The following is a 22,269-nucleotide window of genomic DNA, read 5'->3' as shown; positions in this document are numbered from 1 at the left end:
CTGTCATTTTTACCACCAGTAAGGAAATGTGTTCATATTACATTTGCTTAAACAAGGCGGAATGAACTTTGTGCACTGCCTCCTATAATTTTTCTTGTTCATCCTCACTGAAGAGAGAAAGGTCCCCCAAAGGCAAGCTGACATAACCCCTTTTGAACTCCCATAAACTTCTTACGGTGCTCCACCACAAGAAGGGTCAGTAATCACTGCCATGACTGGTCCACAGACGAGACAAAGGCGGGGCCCCAGACTGCCCCACACTCATTCTAACAAGAGAGGGGAGTGGGCCATAATATAGCTATAACAGTAAATGACACACTTACAAATAGAGTCCTTGCCTCAGCACTTCGAAGAGGAAATATAAGTTGTATCTCACTCTGGGAGGGTCGATCGATACATATCAAGAAGAATTTCCTAATAGACAAAGACAGTTCATTAATAACCTTCAGAAATCAAATCTAGAAAACAATTATGACACCAAAATTCAGTTTCATTATGGATAAACAACAAAATGTAGCATTTAATTTTTTCTTTTCATCTATTTTTCATCCAAATAATAAATTCAAAGGCAAATCACAATAAAATATAATTTTATTGGTAAAGGAGTAAGCCTTAAGTATGAATACCAGCAGCCATGGTATAGCAATTGAGAAATGTCAATATAGACTCACAGATTATGTGAAGTCCTTACTGGATCTTACACATTTTTACATTTCCTATTACCATTTGTTAGACTAACTTGTAACTGGCTAAACAAAGGAGCTTTAGGCCTTAATAGCTTATTGGAAAGATAGGAATGTAGCAAGAATGCAGCATCTTTTTCATTGGAGTTTTACTTAAAGTCTTTTCTAGGATTCGTCTTTTTTATTACTTACATTTTGTCTTTGGCTCCCTTTAGTACTATATCCTTCTGTGATTTTATATGCTTCAATAATCAGAGACTCATAAAATTATCAATCAAATCCTGAAAAAAAATTATACAACTTGGTCTTGTGCCATCTGAGTACCCAATTCATTAATAAATTACATCTTTTGAGTACATACAGTGGGTTTCTTGTCACTAATCTTTTCACTCGCTCATACCAGTGGGGCCTATTTTTGGAGACTCAAGTTAGAGACTAATTAGTGATTTTTGTCCATGGCAATATCTTGATTCCACATCTTTAACTCAATATTAACATCATGGTTATTGTATAATAACCATTTTTTATAGATATTTCCAGCCATTGTATAGATCTAGTGGCCATGATTTTCTGAACCAAAAACTGTGACTTTTGATCTAACAATAGGTATTTTTTTTTTCTAATTTGGTAAGTTGTCTGGTGCGAAAATTGGTACAAATACATAAAAACAAAATCATGTTTAAATGTATTAGAATTATCTTTGGTTTTAGGAATAAAGTTAAAATAAATTATCGGTGTCCTGGAAAATCCAGGTTACATGGGGAAAATACTTAGCATCCCAAATAAAACTTTTTTGTCTTTGTTCACTGTTATAGTTATCTAGATAACTAAGATTTCTCTTTTGGAACTGAACTTAATTTAGAAGTTTCACACAATAGTGGTTTCAGTACTTTTGTAATGACTAAAAAGGAAATAGTGTTAATAGTATTACTTGATTATTGGACAGGTATTTATTTCATTGACTTTTTTTCAGGATAGTTTATCACAAACTAAAAGGAATATCTATTGGTAAAAAAATGAGGTATAAGAGCAATCTTGGAAAATTTATACTTAACAGCAACTGAAACAACACAATATTTTCTTTTTTTTTTTTGAGTGGATATGTATGTTTTTATTAAGACCAAGACAGTCATAGCATATACAAGTCCATGTTGTTTTTGTTTTTAACATTTTATTTTTTAATAGATGTATATATCGATAGTGGAATTATTTTTTTATTATGTTATGTTAATCTCCATACATTACATCGTTAGTTTTTGATGTAGTGTTCCATGATTCATTGTTCGCGTATAACACCCAGTGCTCCATGCAGAACGTGCCCTCTTTAATACCCATCACCAGGCTGACCCATCCCCCCTCCCCCCTCCCCTCTAGAACCCTCAGTTTGTTTCTCAGAGTCCATAGTCTCTCATGGTTCATCTCCCCCTCCGATTTCCCCCACTTCATTTTTCCCTTCCTGCTATCTTCTTCTTCTTCTTTTTTTTTTTTTTTAACATATAATGTATTACTTGTTTCAGAGGTACAGGTCTGTTTTTCAACAGTCTTACACAATTCACAGCGCTCACCATTTTCATCACCTATTTTCCTACTATGTGTAGGTTCTGAACCTCTTCCTGGCCTTGCTCCTGAGTTCGTTCAGTTCCGACAACCTCGCCGCCACCGATGATGATAATGAAATGAACAATCTCCAGATTGCCGTGGGAAGAATGCAGAAGGGAATCGATTATGTTAAAAGAAAACTACGTGAATTTATTCAGAAAGCCTTTGTTAGAAAGCAGAAAGCCTTAGATGAAATTAAACCTCTTGAAGATCTGAATAACAAAAAAGACAGCTGTATTTCCAACCACACCACTATAGAAATAGGCAAAGATCTCAATTATCTCAAAGATGGGAATGGGACCACCAGTGGCATAGGCAGCAGTGTGGAAAAATATGTTGTGGATGAAAGCGATTACATGTCATTCATCAACAACCCCAGCCTCACTGTGACTGTACCAATTGCTGTCGGAGAGTCTGACTTTGAAAATTTAAACACTGAAGAATTTAGCAGCGAGTCAGATATGGAGGAAAGCAAAGAGGTAGGAATTTTTAAATAAGATATTTTGACATCACGTATGGTTTAAACTAGGAGTCCACATTAAAGTTATGTTTTATCTCTGTAAGAAAAAAGAAAGTATCTATTGACACACTTTCTATGGCAAAATTGGTGATAGATAAATTGACGACAGATGAATTTGATATGCTGACTCATTTTTTCAAATATTCGCCATTTTGATTTATTGATAATATTAATATTCAGATTAATATGAATTTAATTATCTGAAAATAATTTGAGATTTGTGAAAATGCCTCAGTTTGTTCATTTTCTTCCTTTTAATTCTCCCACAATGGTGGTTTTTTTTATGTACTAGAAAAATACTTGGTGAGAGGGCAGTTCCAATTCTCACTTGGCTTTTTTTTTTTTAAGATTTTATTTATTTATTTGACAGACAGAGACATAGCAAGAGAGGGAACACAAGCAGGGGGAGTGGGAGAGGGAGAAGCAAGCTTCCCGCCAAGCAGGGAGCCCGATGCGGAGCTCGATCCCAGGACTCTGGGATCATGACCTGAGCTGAAGGCAGACGCTTAACGACTGAGCCACCCAGGCGCCCCTCTCACTTGGCTTTTATGAAATACTTCATAAAATGTGATCTTATTTAGTTTGCACAGGCATTTTTATTCATGAAAAATCTGATTGGGATCTTGGCTTGATATTTACATATAGTTTCATGTTTCTGAAGTAAATAATTTTTTTAAGGAAATGAAGGTAGTAATGACTCATGCTGAAAATGTGTAACCCTACTGAGCCCAGAGCATGCTGTCTACACAAACAACAAATCATGATATGTTAGAATATGTAAAATTCTGAGTTTATCAACTACAGTACCAGTCTCAGCAGTTTAAAGTATTCTTTGATTTACTAGAAAAGTGTGAGTACCACAGTATGCTTTTAATTTGTTTCTAGGTTAATAAGCACAGAGTTGGGGATAAAGAGAAGAAAGAATTTAAACCCTTAGTGTTTAATTGTTTAACCATACAAAAATGAAAACAGAATTCCCAGTGATTAAAGCTTGCATAAGCAAATAAAAATAACAGCCAAAGGCAAAGATTCATCCTTTCTTGTCATTTGAATTGGTTGACAGGAAGAGAAAGACCTCCAATACTATTTTCATTCTAAGAAAGACAGAGGACTGGGGAGCTTAAGGCACTGAAGGATAAAATTTAAGTAGTGTAACAGTCACAAAAATTGGACATTAGTTAATAAAATTATGAACAAAAATATATTTCTATGAAGGAAACCTTAGCTGTTTCAGTCAGTATTCCCATGCTGATTACCTAAAATTACTGAAGAATATGCTATTTTTCATTCTTTCTTGTTTTAAGATAAGTATTGTTAATTCTGTGATTAGGTAGAAGTAGATGTTAAACATGAAATCCAGAGAAAGTTTATTTATTTATTTATGTTTTTTTATTATGTTATAATCACCATACATTACATCATTAGTTTTTGATGTAGTGTTCCATGATTCATTGTTTGTGCATAACACTCAGTGCTCCATGCAGAACGTGCCCTCTTTAATACCCATCACCAGGCTAACCCATCCTCCCACCCCCCTCCCCTCTAGAACCCTCAGTTTGTTTTTCAGAGTCCATAGTCTCTCATGGTTTGTCTCCCCCTCCGATTCCCCCCCTTCATTCTTCCCCTCCTGCTATCTTCTTTTTTAAAAAAAAAAAAACATATTTTATTTATTTGAAAGAGAGAGAGTGAATGAGAGAGAGCATGAGCAGGGGGAGAGGGAGAAGCAGACTCCCTGCTGAGCAGGGAGCCCGATGCGGGGCTCCATCCCAGGACCCTGGGATCGTGACCTGAGCCGAAGGCAGTCGCTTAACTGACTGAGCCACTCAGGCACCCCAGAGAAAGTTTAAATAGAGGTATTAAAATTAACGGGTAAATAACAAGGCCATAGTTATTAGTTTCACAAAATAAGTGATGTGATTCAAGGGGAAAATTATAAAACTTTATAGCCTGAGGCAACGAATTGCTGTAACTAGTTGAACTCAAATGTTTACTAATAAGGCCATTATTTTAAAATTTAATAATATCTTACTATATGGTTAATAAAATTTTGGATAAGCGTAGTTGGTTGGGCTATGCTGAAGGAAAGGGTGGGGCCTAATTGTTCCTATTGTATATTACTAGATATTGAAGCCAGCATTTAGAAAATAGAAGTGGGTCATTAAATTTTACTATATATTCCCCTCTTGTTATCCTGACATTATACCAAATAGCAAATATTTACTGTAAGGGAAGCCAATTTTTCTTTTTTTTCAATTTTTCTTTTTATGTATGTTTAATTTTAGAGTATTTCATATAAACCAAGAATAAATTATGAAGAATCAAACGTTAAAGCCATCAGTCAGTTTAAACCTTTGGCTAAGTTTGAGTATCTTTTGAGGTGTAGTTAACTTGGCATCCAGTCTTTTTAATTTTCAGAAATTTTAAAGCCTCAGGCTTCTCCAAAACTGCATGTATTTTTGCCTCACCTCAAATCATTATGTTTGACACAGGAGAAGTGTCCAGTCAGGTGGGGCTTATAGTAGGAAAATCCAGACTCTCTTTCCAGTTACCATTAAGCTTTTTCATTTGTTTTGTGTTTCAATTAAGTACTCCAAAATAACATATGTGAAGTCATTACTTTGGAATTGGAGGCAAAGAACTGATCTGCCCGTTGGAAATAGAATTATTTTATTGGTTTGGCTGTGGAGTCCTTTTGATTCGTTCTCACCATAGAGATTGTTACCTGGTTGCTAAAACTTATTATTTGGAGAAATTTTCAAGTATATCTTTATATCAAACTTCCTAAATACAAACTCATAAAAAATTAGGGCAATAGTCTAGGAAGAGAAGTGTGCAGGTTTTAATCATTTGGTGTTTTACCTAGTAGCTCTATACTAGAAAACAAAAGAGATTTGAGAGAATTATCCAAGAGTTCCAAATATTCCTACCTGAAATATCTCTTTAGTGTTCTTCTAGTTATTTTTTTAACTGGTGGGATGGGGTTGTGCTGTTAAATATCACATGTAGAGTAGTAAGAAATGGTATGAAGGTTATTGATATTCTTTTCTAAATAATTTTTTTAATTAAAGGAAAAAATATGGCACTTTAAAAATTTTGGAATGCCTGAAAATCCCTTTTTATAGGACAGACTAACCAAGTGGACTCGGAGGTTGTTTGGGTGTTTGAACTAAATCCTCTATGTCTTTGACAAAGTTGTATGATTCTTTGATACCTTTCTATGGATTCTCTAAGTTTACCATGTTATAATCATGTATGCTTTAACTCAACATTATTTGACTATATTTAATGTAATTCCTTTCATAGTTTGCGATTTTGAATGATTGATTTCTCTTTTAGAGTTTTAATAATGTTGAAGCCATGCTTGAATGATTATTTTTCAAAGTGCAATTTACTAGTACAATATGGTGACCTTCACTGCTTACCGTTCTTACTTCTCACAGGGGTAAAATCAAGCTGGAGCCATCAAGAGTGCAGCTCTGGTGTTTTTTAACCAGCCAGAGGCTCGTGCCACCACTTTTACCCAGGTTACCCAAGCAAGTTGTACATATATAAATATAATCAGTTTCTAAATGAATTTTGACTGGCCTGCATGTTACTCAGCTACATTCCTTGCCCATCCATTGGCAGTAAAATAAAAATATGCACAGCTGCTCTTATGCTGAGTCATATAAAGCATGGTCAGGCAAGTCTGGCAACCCTAACTTTTTAAAACAATGATTTAGTTGCTAATCTTCTTACACAGATTTTAATAGAAATTATATTCATTGAAAGATAAAAGTGCATGCCTTTATGGATTATTTAATTTCCATTTAATGCTACAGAGTTTTGAACATGCTAAGGGCTTAAAGGAGAAATGTAGGTGCTCTTTGAAAAACTTGCAGAAAAGCTTTCTCACCCCTGTTTTTTTTTTTTAATATAACCCCAATGGGTGTACTTTATTGGTAATTTTTTGTTCATTGTCTTATATTAAGTTTTTCTGAAGGGTAATCTGCAAACCAAAGTAATTCCTTATTCATGTGCAAACTGCCTAAAGGGTATTTTAATGTGATAATAATGTAAATGAATTGGAATGTTTATATTTTGGCTGCTAGCAGCATGGGTACAATTTTTATCTGCTTCATTACAGAGAAAATGACATTGCTTTATTCAGCAATTGACCAAAAGTATTTTACATTTAGAATATGATTACCTTGGAAATTCTGTTGATATCTACCCCTAAAACTCCTAAGACTGAAAGAAAAGGGGAAAAAAATGCTTTTTGTACACCAAAAAAATAAGATAATGGTCTTTTAGGTGGGATATTCATTCTGAAAATAGATCTGGAATCCACCTTCTTTACTTGGTTGCTCCTCTGTCCTTTGTGGTTTTGTTTTTCCTTGTTTCATCCAGACCTGCTGGAAAACTTTCTCCTGAAGAATATTATTTAAATATATCATGCACTACAAAGTCCTATATAGGAAGAGAATCCTTGTGAGGTCCTTTAGTGTTTTTCAGTGAAAGGACCTCCCTTGTCATTGATCATGGCAATGAGTGTAACCCACTTTGGGGTCCATTTGGTGGACTTTGCATTTCCTAATGTTGAAATCATAGTTTTGTACTCAAATATGTTAACCAAATTGCTTGGTGCGATTTAATTATTTTCTTAAGAAATGTTAATTAAATACTATGTCACTTAAGTGCAGTTTCCTCTTCTGCCATTAAAACTGTAAAACAATCCCAATATAAGCATATTTGGCTCTCTGGAAAGGAGCAATGATTATGTCATTCTTATAGTATTCTTTTATACTTTGGAACAAAACATTCAGTCCTGGCACTCTAGACTTTTGAAAGATAATGCCTTGTATATTGAAGAATGACATAAAATAGGACCCAAGATATATAAGCGTTCACAATGAAGCACAGATATACGTATACACAAGGACTAGAGAGAATTTTTTTCCCTATAATTTATTAATTCTTCAGAAAAGTGTGGGACTTGACTCCTTAGGATAATAGCTTGTTTTTCCCAGTTTCTTGGAAAAAGGGAAGGTTCATTTCCTTATTTTCTGAGAATCCCATATTCCAAGTTCTTGAATAAACAGGTATACCAAGAAAGTGATAATCAGATAGATATATTACCTACCAGTTTATTTCGGAGATTTATTGGAGTACATATGGTGAAACACAAACTAAGCAGAAACTGGTTTAAATTGACTTACTTATTCTTAACTCTTACATTATTACAGTTTTCAATGTCCTTGAATATGTCTCTTATCCTCCCTCAGGAAACATTGTCTGCTCCATAAAAGAGTATACTAAATCCAGTACAAGGGGTGGAAGAGGGAAAAAGATGTAAGAGAAGGTTTTGGTGGGAAGGATTCAGTGAGAACCCACTTATGATTTTATCCTGGAGAATGTTTAGTCCTTGAAGGAAAGTTTTCCAGTAGGATAGTGATTAAGGGAGAAAAAAGCTCTTAATATCCTTCATGTAAGAACAAAATGGACTAAACATGTGTGTCTTTGGGTCACTATCTATCTGCTGAGGAGTAGGCCAACATGATATAAGGCTTACTTTTGCTGGACCAACATGGATACTTCAAATCCAATTTATGGTTTGAAAATTGTGTAATGTATCCATTATAAAGACAGAAATGATTTCTGGGTAATGTAGTATAATACTAATGATACTTTTTGTCATATGTTTGGTTTTGCCATCTTCCTTATTAAGACTGTAACACCAACAATCCCTTTCTGGGGTTAATGTGCCACTTTGGCCTTAAGCTTATCCCAAAGCAAGCAAGATTATAACTTTCATTGTTCTAGTGTTAAGATTTTTCATGGAAAATAACCCAGAGCTCCTTAAATATAAATTTGAATTAAGATCCATGTGGAACAAAGGATTGCCATTCTTGGGGGTCAAAATATTTAGATACGAAATATTTGATTTAATCTATATTTGAAGCTATTTCGTTCTTTAAAATCCCAGCTCCTTTTATTGAATCAGAGTAGAATATACCTCTTTTCTAAATTATATAAAATCTTTATAATATTATATGCAATCTTTGTAATAATTATATTTCCCGTAAAAATGTATCTCAATTTTATAATGAAAAACAAGTGTGCCTATGAAAAAAATAGCAAATGATGTTTTCTCTCCCTTTTTCTGCTGTGATTAATTATTTTAAAAAATACTTTTACTTTCTGAAAGAAAGACTATTAGTTTGCATGTCAGTGTTTAATAGTAATATATCAATGACATGAAAAGTAAAAGAGATAGAATGTTTAAAAATACAAAATGAAATATTATGTGCCTTGATATTTATTTATCAGATCATTTAGCAAATATTAGCATTTAATATTCCAATAAGAATCCAGCAGATTTTCAATAGGAAGAGTCCTACAGTATGAGATTTTCATTAAAACAAATGTTCATGTAATATTCCACCTGAAAATAAATTATTGCCAGTGCTATTCATAGCAAGTAACAATTGGCTATTCCTGTTTGATCTCTTTACTATCCTGATATTAGAATACATCATATTTTGTTAAAATTTAACTAGGCAAGGGTACTCTAACAATATCATTTAGTTCATTTATTTCCTAATAAATAAGCACAAAAAATAAAAAGGGAACCTAAACATTTAAATTTTACCAAAGGGAAATATAAAACTTGCCAAGTGTAGAACTTGAAAGTATAGAATTGGTTCTATTTCTAGCCAATTCATATTTTGGTCTCTTACTCATGTGGTATTTTGCAGTGGATCATGCCTAGTTTGGAGCATTTGCAAGCAACCTTTAGTTGAAAATTCTTCAAGTACATGAGCTCTAAAAGTTCCATATAATGATGTATATTTGACAGTTCTATTTGGTGAATTTGTACGATAGGATTTATTATAATTATGACCATATCTGAAGCTGGAGTTTTATAGTCTTAACTAGATTCCTTTGATTTTTATGGATTCTTTACACATTTTAACTTTTACTTGACATATTTTATATTATGATATTTGCCTCTTATGTAATTTTAAGAAAGTCATTGGATTGATGTTATCAAGAAAGATTTTATAAATCACAGTTTCTTGCCTACATCTCGGTATTATTGTTTACTTTTTGTTCATTTAATATTCCAATGAATATTTAGTTCTACTCTACATTACTACATATAGGAATATGAATATAAATTGAACTAATACTAAGTTCATAGTCACAAAACACGGGAATCAATAATATCACAAGCACTATCTTGAACCTACAACATTTAACTAAATACCACGTCTACTAAATATTTTTTACTGATAAAGGTTGGTTTTACTTATGAATCATCAAAAAATTCTCTAGGAAGTTCTGGTAAAATAGGGTACAGAAGATCTAGAGTTCAGTTACTGACTCACTATAACTTATGACAAGGTATTTAAAGCCACATTTCCTTCTCTAAATAGACACCAGATTGGTTGCTGTTCCATATCAGAGGGAAGATGGAGAAGGAGGAGATTGCTTCTCCTTAAAAAGATTCCATTCACCAATGGGACTGCAGATCTAACTATAAAGAGTGAAAAGAAAGAAAACACTGTCAGGATGATTCAGTGTTAGTTTACTAACTCCAGAGTTAAACTACAGTTTTCGTTGTAGACTGATTTTAGGTCTGAATAATTGAGAACCTGATGTTGAGACAACACTCCTAATTCTAAAAGTTGTTGGCCATTATTTATACAGTTCAGAATCCTAAAGGATTTGTGTTACTCTGCACCTAAGTGGGGATATTATTTGTATTCCCTTGAATGTAAAAGTATTTGATAGGCGGTGTCAGAAGTAGTTACTGGCAGAATAAAAGAGTCCATGCACTGGTCATTTATTCATTTACTCAACAAACATCTATTAAACACAAACATTGGTGATAGGTACTAGGGACACAGAGATGGCAAAAGTAGTATCTTTGCCTCAAAAGATTAAGTCTTGTGCTATACGTCTTCTAGAGACAAAATAGTTTCATGTTGCACTTATAAAAAAGTAGTAACCTGACCTTTAAATACACAAATATTTGGCTTCAATAAAAAGACATTACTTCTATATTAGTATTAAGGAGCTGCACCAAATGAAAGGTGTGATAGTTGACGTTACAGGGATCCTCTGGAACATTTCAAACCAAGATTCGCTGGAATTTGTTCTCTGATGACTTCTCCCCATCAGTGTCAAGAGCTAACCTTCATTTTGTTATGGAGAAATCATTCATTCATTATTTTTTAAACAATATTTATTGAGTACCTGTGACATACCCAGCCCTGATAGGCTGTAATGCAATCATTCACTAATGCCAGCCTGAGCATATGGAGTACTCAATATGGAGCCTCATTTTTTCCTTGGGTTCGCCCCTAAGTCTTACCCCAATCTCTGTTTACAGTGTTACCCTTTTTTCCTAAAAGGAATGTGTTCCATTTCTTATTGTGGGCTGTCTGCAGTTAGATTAGGTATGACTAAGCTTCAGTTTTTCCGATTGCCATGTTTCAACATCCTGCAAATGAAAAGATCAGTATCTTCAACTCCCTAATATGTAACAATTTTATTCGAGTCAGATGAATTGGAATGAGAGGATAATTTGGTCATATCTTAGTCAATTACGTGTACCTAAACACAGCTATATTATCAAAGAGTCTAACCAAAAGACAAAGGATAAGAAATTAGAAGTCTGAAAAATTAAAATATGTGTAATAAATATTCCCACTTTGACATTTCATCTTAAAACTAAATATATTTAAATTTTAAGGACAAAGATATCGTGATTATCTGTCTACTATTGTGATACACCTGGTGAGCAGGAGAAGAATTCAACAAACTTCAAGCATTTTATAATATATGATCCCTGATTTAACTGTTTCAGTCAAATTTAAAAATAGTCCTGAAACTGGTTCTAAGAAGATAGACATATCTAATATTTATGCTTCTATCACTGATATTGTTAAATTACATGAGACAAAAGCATTTTCAGTCTCATAGTTATCATATATAAATAGTTTTACTTCATCAGCATCACTATGCCAAGTAAATATTTTAAATAAAGAAAATGATTTTCATAAAATAAAGGAACCAGCTTCCCAGAGCAGATCCATATAATCTTTAGCTCAAATATGAGTAGAGTGTTTCTAGTACTGACTACAATACCCACTTTGTAGTAGTTCAACATACTTCAGTGTGCATTTTATCATGTGCTTACCTCATCCCCTTTATAAAGTAGCTCTTATCAGCTCAGCCATTTCCTAATGTTATGCACTAATGGTAATAACATTGTAACAGGTCCGGGAATGCTGTGGCCCAAACTACTCTGATTCCATGTGGCACTCATACCTGGCCCTGTGTCATTCCTGCAGCATTTTAAGACCAGGCTAAAGACTTGGATCCCTTTATTTTTAGCTGATCCCTTTAACACCCTGACCTGGCTAAAGTTTGTTGTATGTCAAGGTTCAAAACAACTTCTTTCTATTATATTTTTCTTTTGGTGGTATTTGATGTAGCCTAAAGGAAACCAAAGTGACTGCCAAAGATTCACTTCTCCCTGTATTAACAGGACAGGTAAGAGTGCCAGAGTAACAAGTAGTTTCCAAATGCACAATGAAACACAGGGGTGCATTGGCCAAAGAGAATGCAAAATACCAGCTCTTGCTATAAAGCTAACAATGTGCTGCTCTTTTCTGAATTAGAAAACTATAGAATATATTTAATAACAACTAGTGGTATATGTTTTCATGTCAATGAAAAGTGGATAAATTTAGATTGTTGCTGTTTATGTGCATTGGATCAATCTTTTCTGCATTTGACATGAAAATACACTTGTGCAGCTTTCGTTGGTTGGGTCACAATTTTAGAATAAAACAAACTATACCATTTGCAAGCTAATTTACAAAAGCAAGATCACAGATGACCATATGACTCTGGCAGCTTACAAAGCTCTCTTCAGGATTTTATTTCAGAATCTCTATACATGGGCTTAATCAAAAATTATTTAAGTTGTTAGCACCATATTTTTAAAGAAAAAAATATGCTGTGGCACTGCATCTAATCTTGTGACCCCCACCTCTCCTAAGCGGACTGGCATTATGTTTAAGATACTCTTGAATTACAGATCAAGGAAATGCATACAGAAGACTTGAGGGCACGCCTTTTGAATTTTTATATTATAAAGAAAATATTTTAAAAGATTTTCTGTGGAATTGATTTTCAGAAGCTAAATGCAACTAGTTCATCTGAAGGCAGCACAGTTGATATAGGAGCTCCCGCTGAGGGAGAGCAACCTGAGGTAGAACCCGAAGAATCCCTTGAACCTGAAGCCTGTTTCACGGAAGGTAAGTGGGAACAGTGCATGTGAGCTCACTGGACCCCTCTTACCTATCTCTTTTCCCATCCTCTAATCATCTCTATCTAGTGACCATTCGTTTATTTGTTTGGTTTTTGTTTTTTTCTGTATCAAAAGAAAGATAATTTTTTAGAAGATAACATTTATGTGATCAGACATTCCTATTTTTGTGCATACTGTTCAACTAAGAAATGCTGCTAACTATATGGGTGTTTTAGTGGCCTCCTAGAATATCGAATCAGAGAGAATGACAAATCAAACCTATCTCTCGTTAGCTTTAAAAAAAAAAAGGAAGAAAAAATTTAAGGTCCAAGAGGTAATTTATTGTTTACTGTTTTGTCAGCTTACAATGGGGAGTAAATGATAAGTGTACATTTAAAACTGTCCATGAGTAATGGTTATTTGTATCTGTCAGGATTAATTTTTTACTTGTTCTGAATGATAATAGATAATAGATAATGAAATGCCAAAATATACTATGAGTTTTTAACATGGGACACCATGCCGTCAGGCCAATAATACCAAGAGGATTTTCTGAAGAAAGCTAAAATTATGTAATTTGAGGTATGGATCAGTTATCTCTTGAACAATAATACTGTATATCTAACAACCCAGAACTTCTTAGCATATAGCAAAAAAACGTATATTTTTGCTCACAAGTCCATGGCCAGCTAGATGGTTTTGCTGATCTCAGATAGGCTCTCTTCCAAGCCTGAGGTTTCGCATGGACTCTTGGGCTGACTCAGCTCCACTCCACTCTTAATCTTGTCCTCCGCACGGTGAGCAACTATGTTCGTGGGGTGAAGGCACAGGAGCAGGAGAGGAAGCCTAGCTGCCAAGCCTCCTTTTCTGCCGGGTTTGCTCCTGTCCTGTTCACCAAAGCAAAGTCACCTGGCCAATCCAGACTGTGCGGGAATGCACCACTAACAATCAAAGAGACAGAAAAATTTAGTACAATTTCTTCCCACAAGATAAGAAATTCTCTTCATTTCTTATATAAATCCCTATTGTAGGTACAGGAACATTTCTCTAAAACCCTGGATATCACTTCACATTTAACTCATTTTTTTAGTTAACAGCTGATTAATAATGCATATCATGTCTTAGTCTCAAATCAATACTATATAGCAATTGCTTAAGCAAAAATTTAAAAATAGTGACATGCCTCAGGGCTGCCTGGGTGGCTCACTGCGCTAAGCAACCGACTCTTGATTTTGGTTCAGGTCATGATCTCAGGGTCGTGAGATCAAACCCAGCATTAGGCTCCGCACTCAGCGGGGAGTCTGCTTGGGTTTCTCTCTCTGTCTCCCTCTACCCCCTCCCCCTCTGTAAAATGAATAAATAAATCCTTAAAAAATTAAAAATAAAGATAGTGACTGTCTCAAATTGTTACTAGTAATGCAATTTTATTACAACTAATTCTAAAAGTGTTTCATTTGGGTTATGCATGTTTACATTAAGAACACTAAAGCTGTTTTAATTTAAAATTCAAGCAAATTTTAGAATATGTAATTACACAGATGTTAGAAATCACAATTGACGTCAATGGATTCTTTCAAGGTTGTTACATAAGATTATGTTGCATATACTTGTTGATTTTGGACTTTAATGCATTGGTGAAAATAAATACTTAAATATTAATTGTGAATTTTTAAATAATTTCAGAGGGAGAGCTATTTGTTCAGCATGAGTTATGAGGGAAGTCACTCTTTGCTATTTTCTTCAAAAAGTCTTCATACATTCCAGTGCAGTTACTTGATTATGAAAAAATATATGACTTCCCAAAACATTCAAGTGGTATATCACAAAAATAATTTCTGTGGTATTAGTTTTTACTCTTAGCTTATCAGACAATTAGCTTATCTTTAGGGTCACAATAGATTCATGAATACTGCAATAATAAGGAAATAATAAGTAATTATGCAATAATAATTATGGTACTATCAACATTTGTCTTTGTAAAGTTTAAAAAACCACTTAAGTATGAAATATTTTAGAATATATTCTCTATAGGATATAGAATAACTTAACATTATAGAAAATAATAATGAATAATATGTAGATGCCCACCAACCAACTTTAACAATTTGAATACTTTTGTCATATTTGCATCAGACTTTTTATTTAAGATAAAACAGATAGAGTTTAGGCCCATTTTGTTCCCCTTCCTTATCCCATTTTCTTCCTTTCTTCTCAGAAATAAACTAATGTCTCCAATTTGGCATTCATCATTCCCGCTAAAATTGGTCTTTTTCTGTTAAACTGTTTTTTCATCTCATATCCTCTCTAGAGAAAAAAAAAAACAAACCCTAAATTTAGTTCCATTTAATTTAATACAGTGAATATTTTCAGGGCATATAAATCTTCTTGATCTTTTGGGAAACAGGAATATGAAAAAGATCTTGCCCTCAAAGAAACAACAAATACAATGCTATTTATTTCTTAGATGAGAAGCTAATAACATTTTATAGCACATCGTTAAATTTTCATGAAACAAAGGATATGATCTCTCCGACTGACATTATAAAGTAGCATCTGATAAATATCTATGCAGTAAAATATTATGCTCTTTTCAAGATGAGGTTTCCATTTTTCTATTCATTGAACAAGAGCCCTCTCCACGGTTAAAGCCTTATCTCGTGACTCATCTCCCACACCCCAGCATCCCCCTATTCTGTGTGCTGCCAGGTCCTGTCAGCTCAATGGTATCTTCTGATTCCTCACCACTGTCACCACAGTTACCCTTGTTTGAATCTCATGCACTCTTTTTTTTTTTCATGCACTCTTAACTCCTTTTTCATCTTCTTTCTTCTATCCATCCAGTGCCTTTTATAGGCAGAGATCATTCTAAATCAGTGTTTTTATCAGGTAAATCTTCACAACTCCCAAATAAATCCTTCAATGTTTTACTCATTGGACAGTATATAAAATCCAAAGTCTCCAGCTGACTCCCCAGTTCCTTTTTTCAGATTGGCTCTTAAGTGTTTTTTCTAGTCTTGACTCCTAATTCTTTCCTTCATGCAACTTCTAGACCTATCATTAAGTTTTATTGATGTCATTGTTTCTCCATTCCTTTATAGCTCCTGTACCAGACCTGTTCTTACATATCCCTCAAAGTCTAAGCTGAAATTCATTTCCTCTGTAAAGCTCAATATCAGAAATTAATCTATACCAATCAACTCTCACCATACCTTATTTAATTTGTGATTTTTTTTTGCTTTCTGTAACTATAGAATTTGTGAACAAAAGTCCCCTACCTAAAATGCACACTTAAAAAAAAAAGATTTTATTTATTTATTTATTTGAGAGAGAGAGGGAGCATGGGGGGGAAGGGGCAGAGGGAGAGGGACAAGCAGACTCCCCACTGAGCAGGGAGAGGACTCAGGGCTCGATCCCAGGACCCTAGGATCATAACCTGAGCCGAAGGCAGATGCTTAACAGACTGAGCCACCCAGGCGCCCCTAAAGTGCACACTTTTTTAAGAGAAAGTCTATGTTTACACATTCTATTATTATACTTTGTCCAATACAATTCCTTGAATGTAACAGATATTTAATAAATATTTGTTGATAAGCCTTTGATGTAGTAATCCACAAATTACACAAAGATGCTTATAATATTGTTGTTGATAATAGCCAAAATTAAAGCAACATATTCAATAATAGTGGAATAATTCTATAAATTCTGGTTAAGTCTGGTAATCTTATTTAGAGAAGTGTTGTGAAACCTTTCACAGTTCTATTTACATACAATAAAAGGGAAATATGTATATTATACCATTAAGTGAACTATTTAGAATTCAAATGTCAATGTATGAATGGAATCATAGGATAAGACGGAAATATCAACTTTTGGTGATTTTATTTTCTTTCTGTTTTTCTATATGTTTTTATGATGTAATATAATCCATTACAATAATCACATATACATAAAAAATATTTGTTGAATGAATGATTTTAAAAACCGTACAGATGATTTCCATTTGTGTAAGTGGAAGCCATCTTAAAAATAGTTACTTACAATATATCAGGTAATAATGTAGATGAGTCTTCCACCAATACAAATGTACGTAATCAAAGAGTAACTATTTTTTCTTCATTTACTTTGACTTATTGTAGACTGTGTGCGGAAGTTCAAGTGTTGTCAGATAAGCATAGAAGAAGGCAAAGGGAAACTCTGGTGGAACTTGAGAAAAACTTGCTACAAGATAGTGGAGCACAACTGGTTTGAAACCTTCATAGTCTTCATGATTCTACTGAGCAGTGGGGCACTGGTAGGTGACAGATGATCTCCTCCTTCTCTTTTACTGAAACTCTTTACCTTCCCCCTCAATGAACCTCTTGTTATATGTTTTTAAAATATGGTGCTTGTGAAGTACGAGACATTGTGTGACATTCTTAGCACAGTGTGAGCCTCAGTAAATAGCAATTTTTATTGTTGTGGAGTGGGTCTCAGATTGAATCAAACTCAGATTATGGTTTCTATAATATTTAAAGAAAGATATTTCTGACTTTGAGTCATCAGAGGCAGTTCTTATTAAGAGTGATTATGCAGACAAGATACGGGATCATCAGCTAAATATCGATCGAACTGCTTAACATAAGCTCCATTTTGCACTTGTCTTGTTCATGCTGATTCACTAGTGCCAATCATAGTGAATGGCAAATAGTAGACTGACTTAATTACTGACTAGTAGCAAAGTGAAAGCATTTAAACTTAATTTATGTCCGATTTTATTCAGTGGAAGGGTCAGTTTGGTCAAAATATTAATTAACATATGAAAATAGTGTGACCCGTTTTCCCATTTGGTGATACAGATGTGGCTGCATTTCTTTTATTTTTTCAATTAGTCACTACAGGGTTTGGTGAGTTGATTTCATTAGGATTATGGTCTTGTATCTGGAGGTCTCTAAGCCTGCCTCTACTTTGACTAAGAGTCCTGCGTCTTGCCATGTACTTGAGCAAAGAGGGTCAGCCTTGCGCTTTTAATGCCAGTAGAGAGGGAACTCTGAAGTCTCACCAGTAACTAGTGCCTTTGCTGTCTTAGCTCTTGGTTCTCAGTTATACCCAGTCAAAGCTCACCAAAGTGCATCACCATGCTGGCACAATGGCTGGCTTCTGAGGGGCTTCCAGCTTCAGCTATAAATTGAGCTGGAGAGACTTTAGGCCCTTGTGCCCTGATCACAAGCCCAGATCCCCCTTTTCTCCAAAAAAAGAAAATTTTCTTTTGTCCTTAATCCAGGCCACCAAGTTATCCTGATAGTTTTTCCTATAAGGCAATTGAGTTAGATAAATGATCTTTTCATTCCAGAACACCCAGAGGCTCCTGAAAATGAATTCCCCACACTGTCTCAAGAGCTCTGCAAAATGTCGCAGAGCCTGGCGGAGGGGGCTTCCCCACATGCACCACACACGTGCCCGTGCTGAGGGAGAGAAATAGAGAGGTGAAAGTGATAACCCTCTGTTCCTCTTTCCTCAGGCTATGGGGGCTGGGGGGGGGGTGTCTCCTTGCCTTACATTTGCATTACTGAGAGAAAACATTCTAGTGTAATGAACAAAGCAGATCTACTCACACATGACTTTCTGCCTCCTGCTGTAGAGAGAAGCACCTGACAGTTTCTCAATATTTTTAAGCTCTTTGGGATATCCTGATACCCTAATTTAAAAATTACTTGAATTCATTGGTTGACTGAAGTGTGCCTGCAGATGACCCTAAAGCACAATGCCACCGTGGGGAACACGAAGCCTTCCAGACGCGGGCCCCTGAGACGAGGCTTGCTGCAGGTTTGCTCTATTGAGACATCAGTTAGAGACAAGTTTATGACAATGAAATTACATGGAATTTTCTCACTCACAGGCCTTTGAAGATATATATATTGAGCAGCGAAAAACCATTAAGACCATGTTAGAATATGCCGACAAAGTTTTCACTTACATATTCATCCTGGAAATGCTTCTCAAGTGGGTCGCGTACGGTTTTCAGATGTATTTCACCAATGCCTGGTGCTGGCTGGATTTCCTGATTGTTGACGTGAGTGTTCTGCACTTCCGTGCTTCATTCCATTGCCATGTGATGATAGTTCTAGCAATGGTGACTGGCACGCAGTAGGCACTCAGTAAATATGTAAATATAAATGATGATTCCCATTTTCCCAACGAGAAGGTACCCCAAAATATTTTTTTGCTGATTTAAATTCATATACTTTCATAGGTGAAACAGTCAAATGCTGCCTTACTATACTTATTGATTTCGTTTCAAATTAATATTTAAATTCCAAGTTATACAGAATAATATATTAATGTAGAAGTTTTGCTTTTTTCACCCTTACCTTTGACACAATAACTATTTAAATTCCTCACAGTTACCTTTGACATTAGTGTTTTTGTTATCACCAGAGCTTATTGAGAAGTGTTTGTCCCACAGATGGGTTACTAATTACAAAGAAACTTGGAAGTCAAAAAAGCAGGAGACATACTTCTTGATTTGTATGATGGTTGAAACAGCTTGGCTGTGGGCCAGTTATTTAAAAGTTGTATTAAACTGCACTGGTGTTGAAAATAAAGTAAGATGGAGTACCAGAATATAAAAGTCTTTACAAAATTGAATACCAGGTTACTCCATGATTTCTGAGGGAGGATTTTGAAGAAGATCTTACCTTTTATTCACAAATATAAAATCTTAATTGAGCAAAAAAAATTAAAAATCATTTTCATTTAGTTCTGGAGGTTTACTTCTTAAATACCTTTTAAATTAGTAGTCCATTCATAATGGCTAAAAAGAAACTTGAAGTCCTTTTGTTTAGAAAAGACTAGGCAAGCCAGTGGGGACAGGGGACAAGCACATGGGGGAGGTGACAGGATCATGTTCACAGCCAACAAAGGAGGAGGAGGACCCTGGAGTTTGCAAGAAAGCACAAGTGCTAACTAGTGCATTTTAAAGATAATATTCTGTTGATTGTAATTCCATGGAAATTAAAGACATACTTTTAACTTGAAATATTTTGATATATAAAATTTACTTATCATGCTAGCAAAATAAAAAAATGGAGACTTTCATGGAGAAAGTTTTTTTTTATAGTTTCAAATGAAAAAGTATCAACTTTTGGGGCACCTGGGTGGCTCAGTCGGTTAAGCTGCTGCCCTCGGCCCAGGTCATGATCCCAGGGTCCTGGGATCCTCAGCAAGGATCCTCTGCAGGGAGCCTGCTTCTCCCTCTCCTCCCCCATCATGCTCTCTCTGGCTATCTCTGTCTCTCTCTCTCAAATAGATAAATAAATAAAATCTTAAAAAAAAAAAGAAAAGAAAAAATATCAACTTTTAATCCAATTTGAGCTTTCCAAGCACCAAACCAAAGAAACGAAATATGAGGAAAAGAGAGTTCTTTGAATTTAAGAGAGAAGAGTATCTTTGTTATATTTTTTTCCTAATCTGTCTATAGCAAATCTACTATTAAATATAATATATAAGGCTACATGCAGAATTACATCAAAACTTTTCTGGCAATAAAAGAAGACAATAAATAAATACTTAAAACCACATATGATTGGATATTACACAATGGAAAAATATACCAATTCTTTTATTTGTATAATTGGATTACTGATGATACTTTTTAAAATTTTTTTATATGTGATCATGATACATTGGAAAATTTATAATAAAAATACCTGATATATAATGTACCTGTGTAACATTAAAGGCATTAAATCAGTATGACCTGAATATAAAGAAATTCTTAGGAGAAATCTAGTTGCCCTGCAGCTGATGCTCATATTACTGAGCATATCCTGATATTTACCTTCTTAGATTTAAGAAAATTATTATGACAATATATTAAACTCATCAATACTATGCTTTATGTCAAATATATTCTTGATCATCTGTTTTGTTACGGAAGATACAAATATGAATGTCATTTTTCTGGCTTGTGAGAGCTTACAGTCGACTAGTGAGGAAAGATATGTATACAACAAGAAGATGACATCTGTATTAGAAGTGCCATTCACTTCACTGAGGAAGGAGGCAAGGCTTTATGAGGCAGCGCCCTTGTGAGCTGGAGTTTGAGGGCTGAGAATGTCAGCAGATACAGATAAGGGGAAGGACACCAAAGCATTAAGACCCATGCATGCCAAGCAGGGCCTGTGCAAGCAACAAATAATCCTAGAGGGTAAGAACAGTGCCACGGGGTGAGGGAAAGTGTTTTCTAATTGGATGACAAGGTAAGAAAGGTAAGTTGGACAAGAGTTTAAAGAACTGTGATGCCATCCAAGGAGATATAGGCCTCTGATCTAGTTCGAGAAGCCACTGAAGCATTATCTATGGAAAGTGACAAGAAAAGCTTGATCTTTTAGGGAGAGAAATTTGGTGCAGTTGTGAATGATGGAATAGAAAGGGGGTTTTTTAGAGACCAGAAGACCAATTAGGAGATTGTTCCAGGAAGAGGAGAAAGCATAAATGTATCTCCTTCTCACATTCAACTACACAAGTCACATAAAATTGGGTATTTTACCACTTCTTTTAGTTAGCCAATAAATACTGCCCCTGTTCAGAATTTTTTTTCTTATGTCCTACTTTTATCTTTTATCCTTTAGTTTATGCCTATTTCTTATTGATTCTGTCTTCAGGGAAGATAAAGTAAGTAGTCCAGGTCCTCATGTTTTATATACATAAAATCTTCACAACAAATGATAATCCAGTAACTTTATTTTTCAATTATTAGTGAAGAGGGGGCTCACAAGGCCTAAAATTAAAAGTTTAGATTTTAGGGGCACCTGGGTGGCTCAGTCGGTTAAGCATCTGCCTTTGGCTCAGGTTATGATCCCAGGGTCCTGGGATTGAGTCCTGCATCAGGCTCCCTGCTTCTCCCTCTACCCTTCCCCCCCTGCTCATGAACTCTCTCTCTCACCCTCTCTCTCTCTCTCTCAAATAAATAAACAAAATTTAGATTTTAGGGAAAATATGTGAACCACTTAAGATAAATTTTTGTAGCTCATTTTTGGCCAAATTTAGAGGGTTTTTTCTATTTCACATTACATGTGCAAAATTAGTTTGAATAAATTTTGTGAAACTTTTCTGTGTGCTTTTTCGTAAAAAATGATTTTTTCAAATATCCATTAACATCATACTCTTAAAAGCTCTATTAC

At 34.7% G+C, this 22,269-nt stretch overlaps 1 protein-coding gene across 8 annotated transcripts in view; it reads left to right on the top strand.

Annotated features, from left to right (window-relative positions):
* Window positions 1–22,269, top strand: part of LOC116635195 (sodium channel protein type 2 subunit alpha) — a 137,981-nt gene that overhangs the window by 97,784 nt on the left and 17,928 nt on the right. For all 8 annotated transcript variants that reach the window (XM_032409151.1, XM_032409173.1, XM_032409156.1 and 5 more), the window contains 4 exons: window positions 2,282–2,761; window positions 12,995–13,115; window positions 17,245–17,399; window positions 18,984–19,157. In XM_032409151.1, the coding sequence (XP_032265042.1) occupies window positions 2,282–2,761; window positions 12,995–13,115; window positions 17,245–17,399; window positions 18,984–19,157 (930 nt within the window). The remainder of the gene's footprint in view (window positions 1–2,281; window positions 2,762–12,994; window positions 13,116–17,244; window positions 17,400–18,983; window positions 19,158–22,269) is intronic.

Source organism: Phoca vitulina, unplaced genomic scaffold, assembly GCF_004348235.1.
Source record: "Phoca vitulina isolate PV1807 unplaced genomic scaffold, GSC_HSeal_1.0 scaffold1, whole genome shotgun sequence".
In the NCBI taxonomy this organism is placed as follows: Eukaryota; Metazoa; Chordata; class Mammalia; order Carnivora; family Phocidae; genus Phoca; species Phoca vitulina.
Note: the sequence above shows the minus strand (reverse complement) of the source record. Positions and strands in the feature narration are given on the sequence as shown.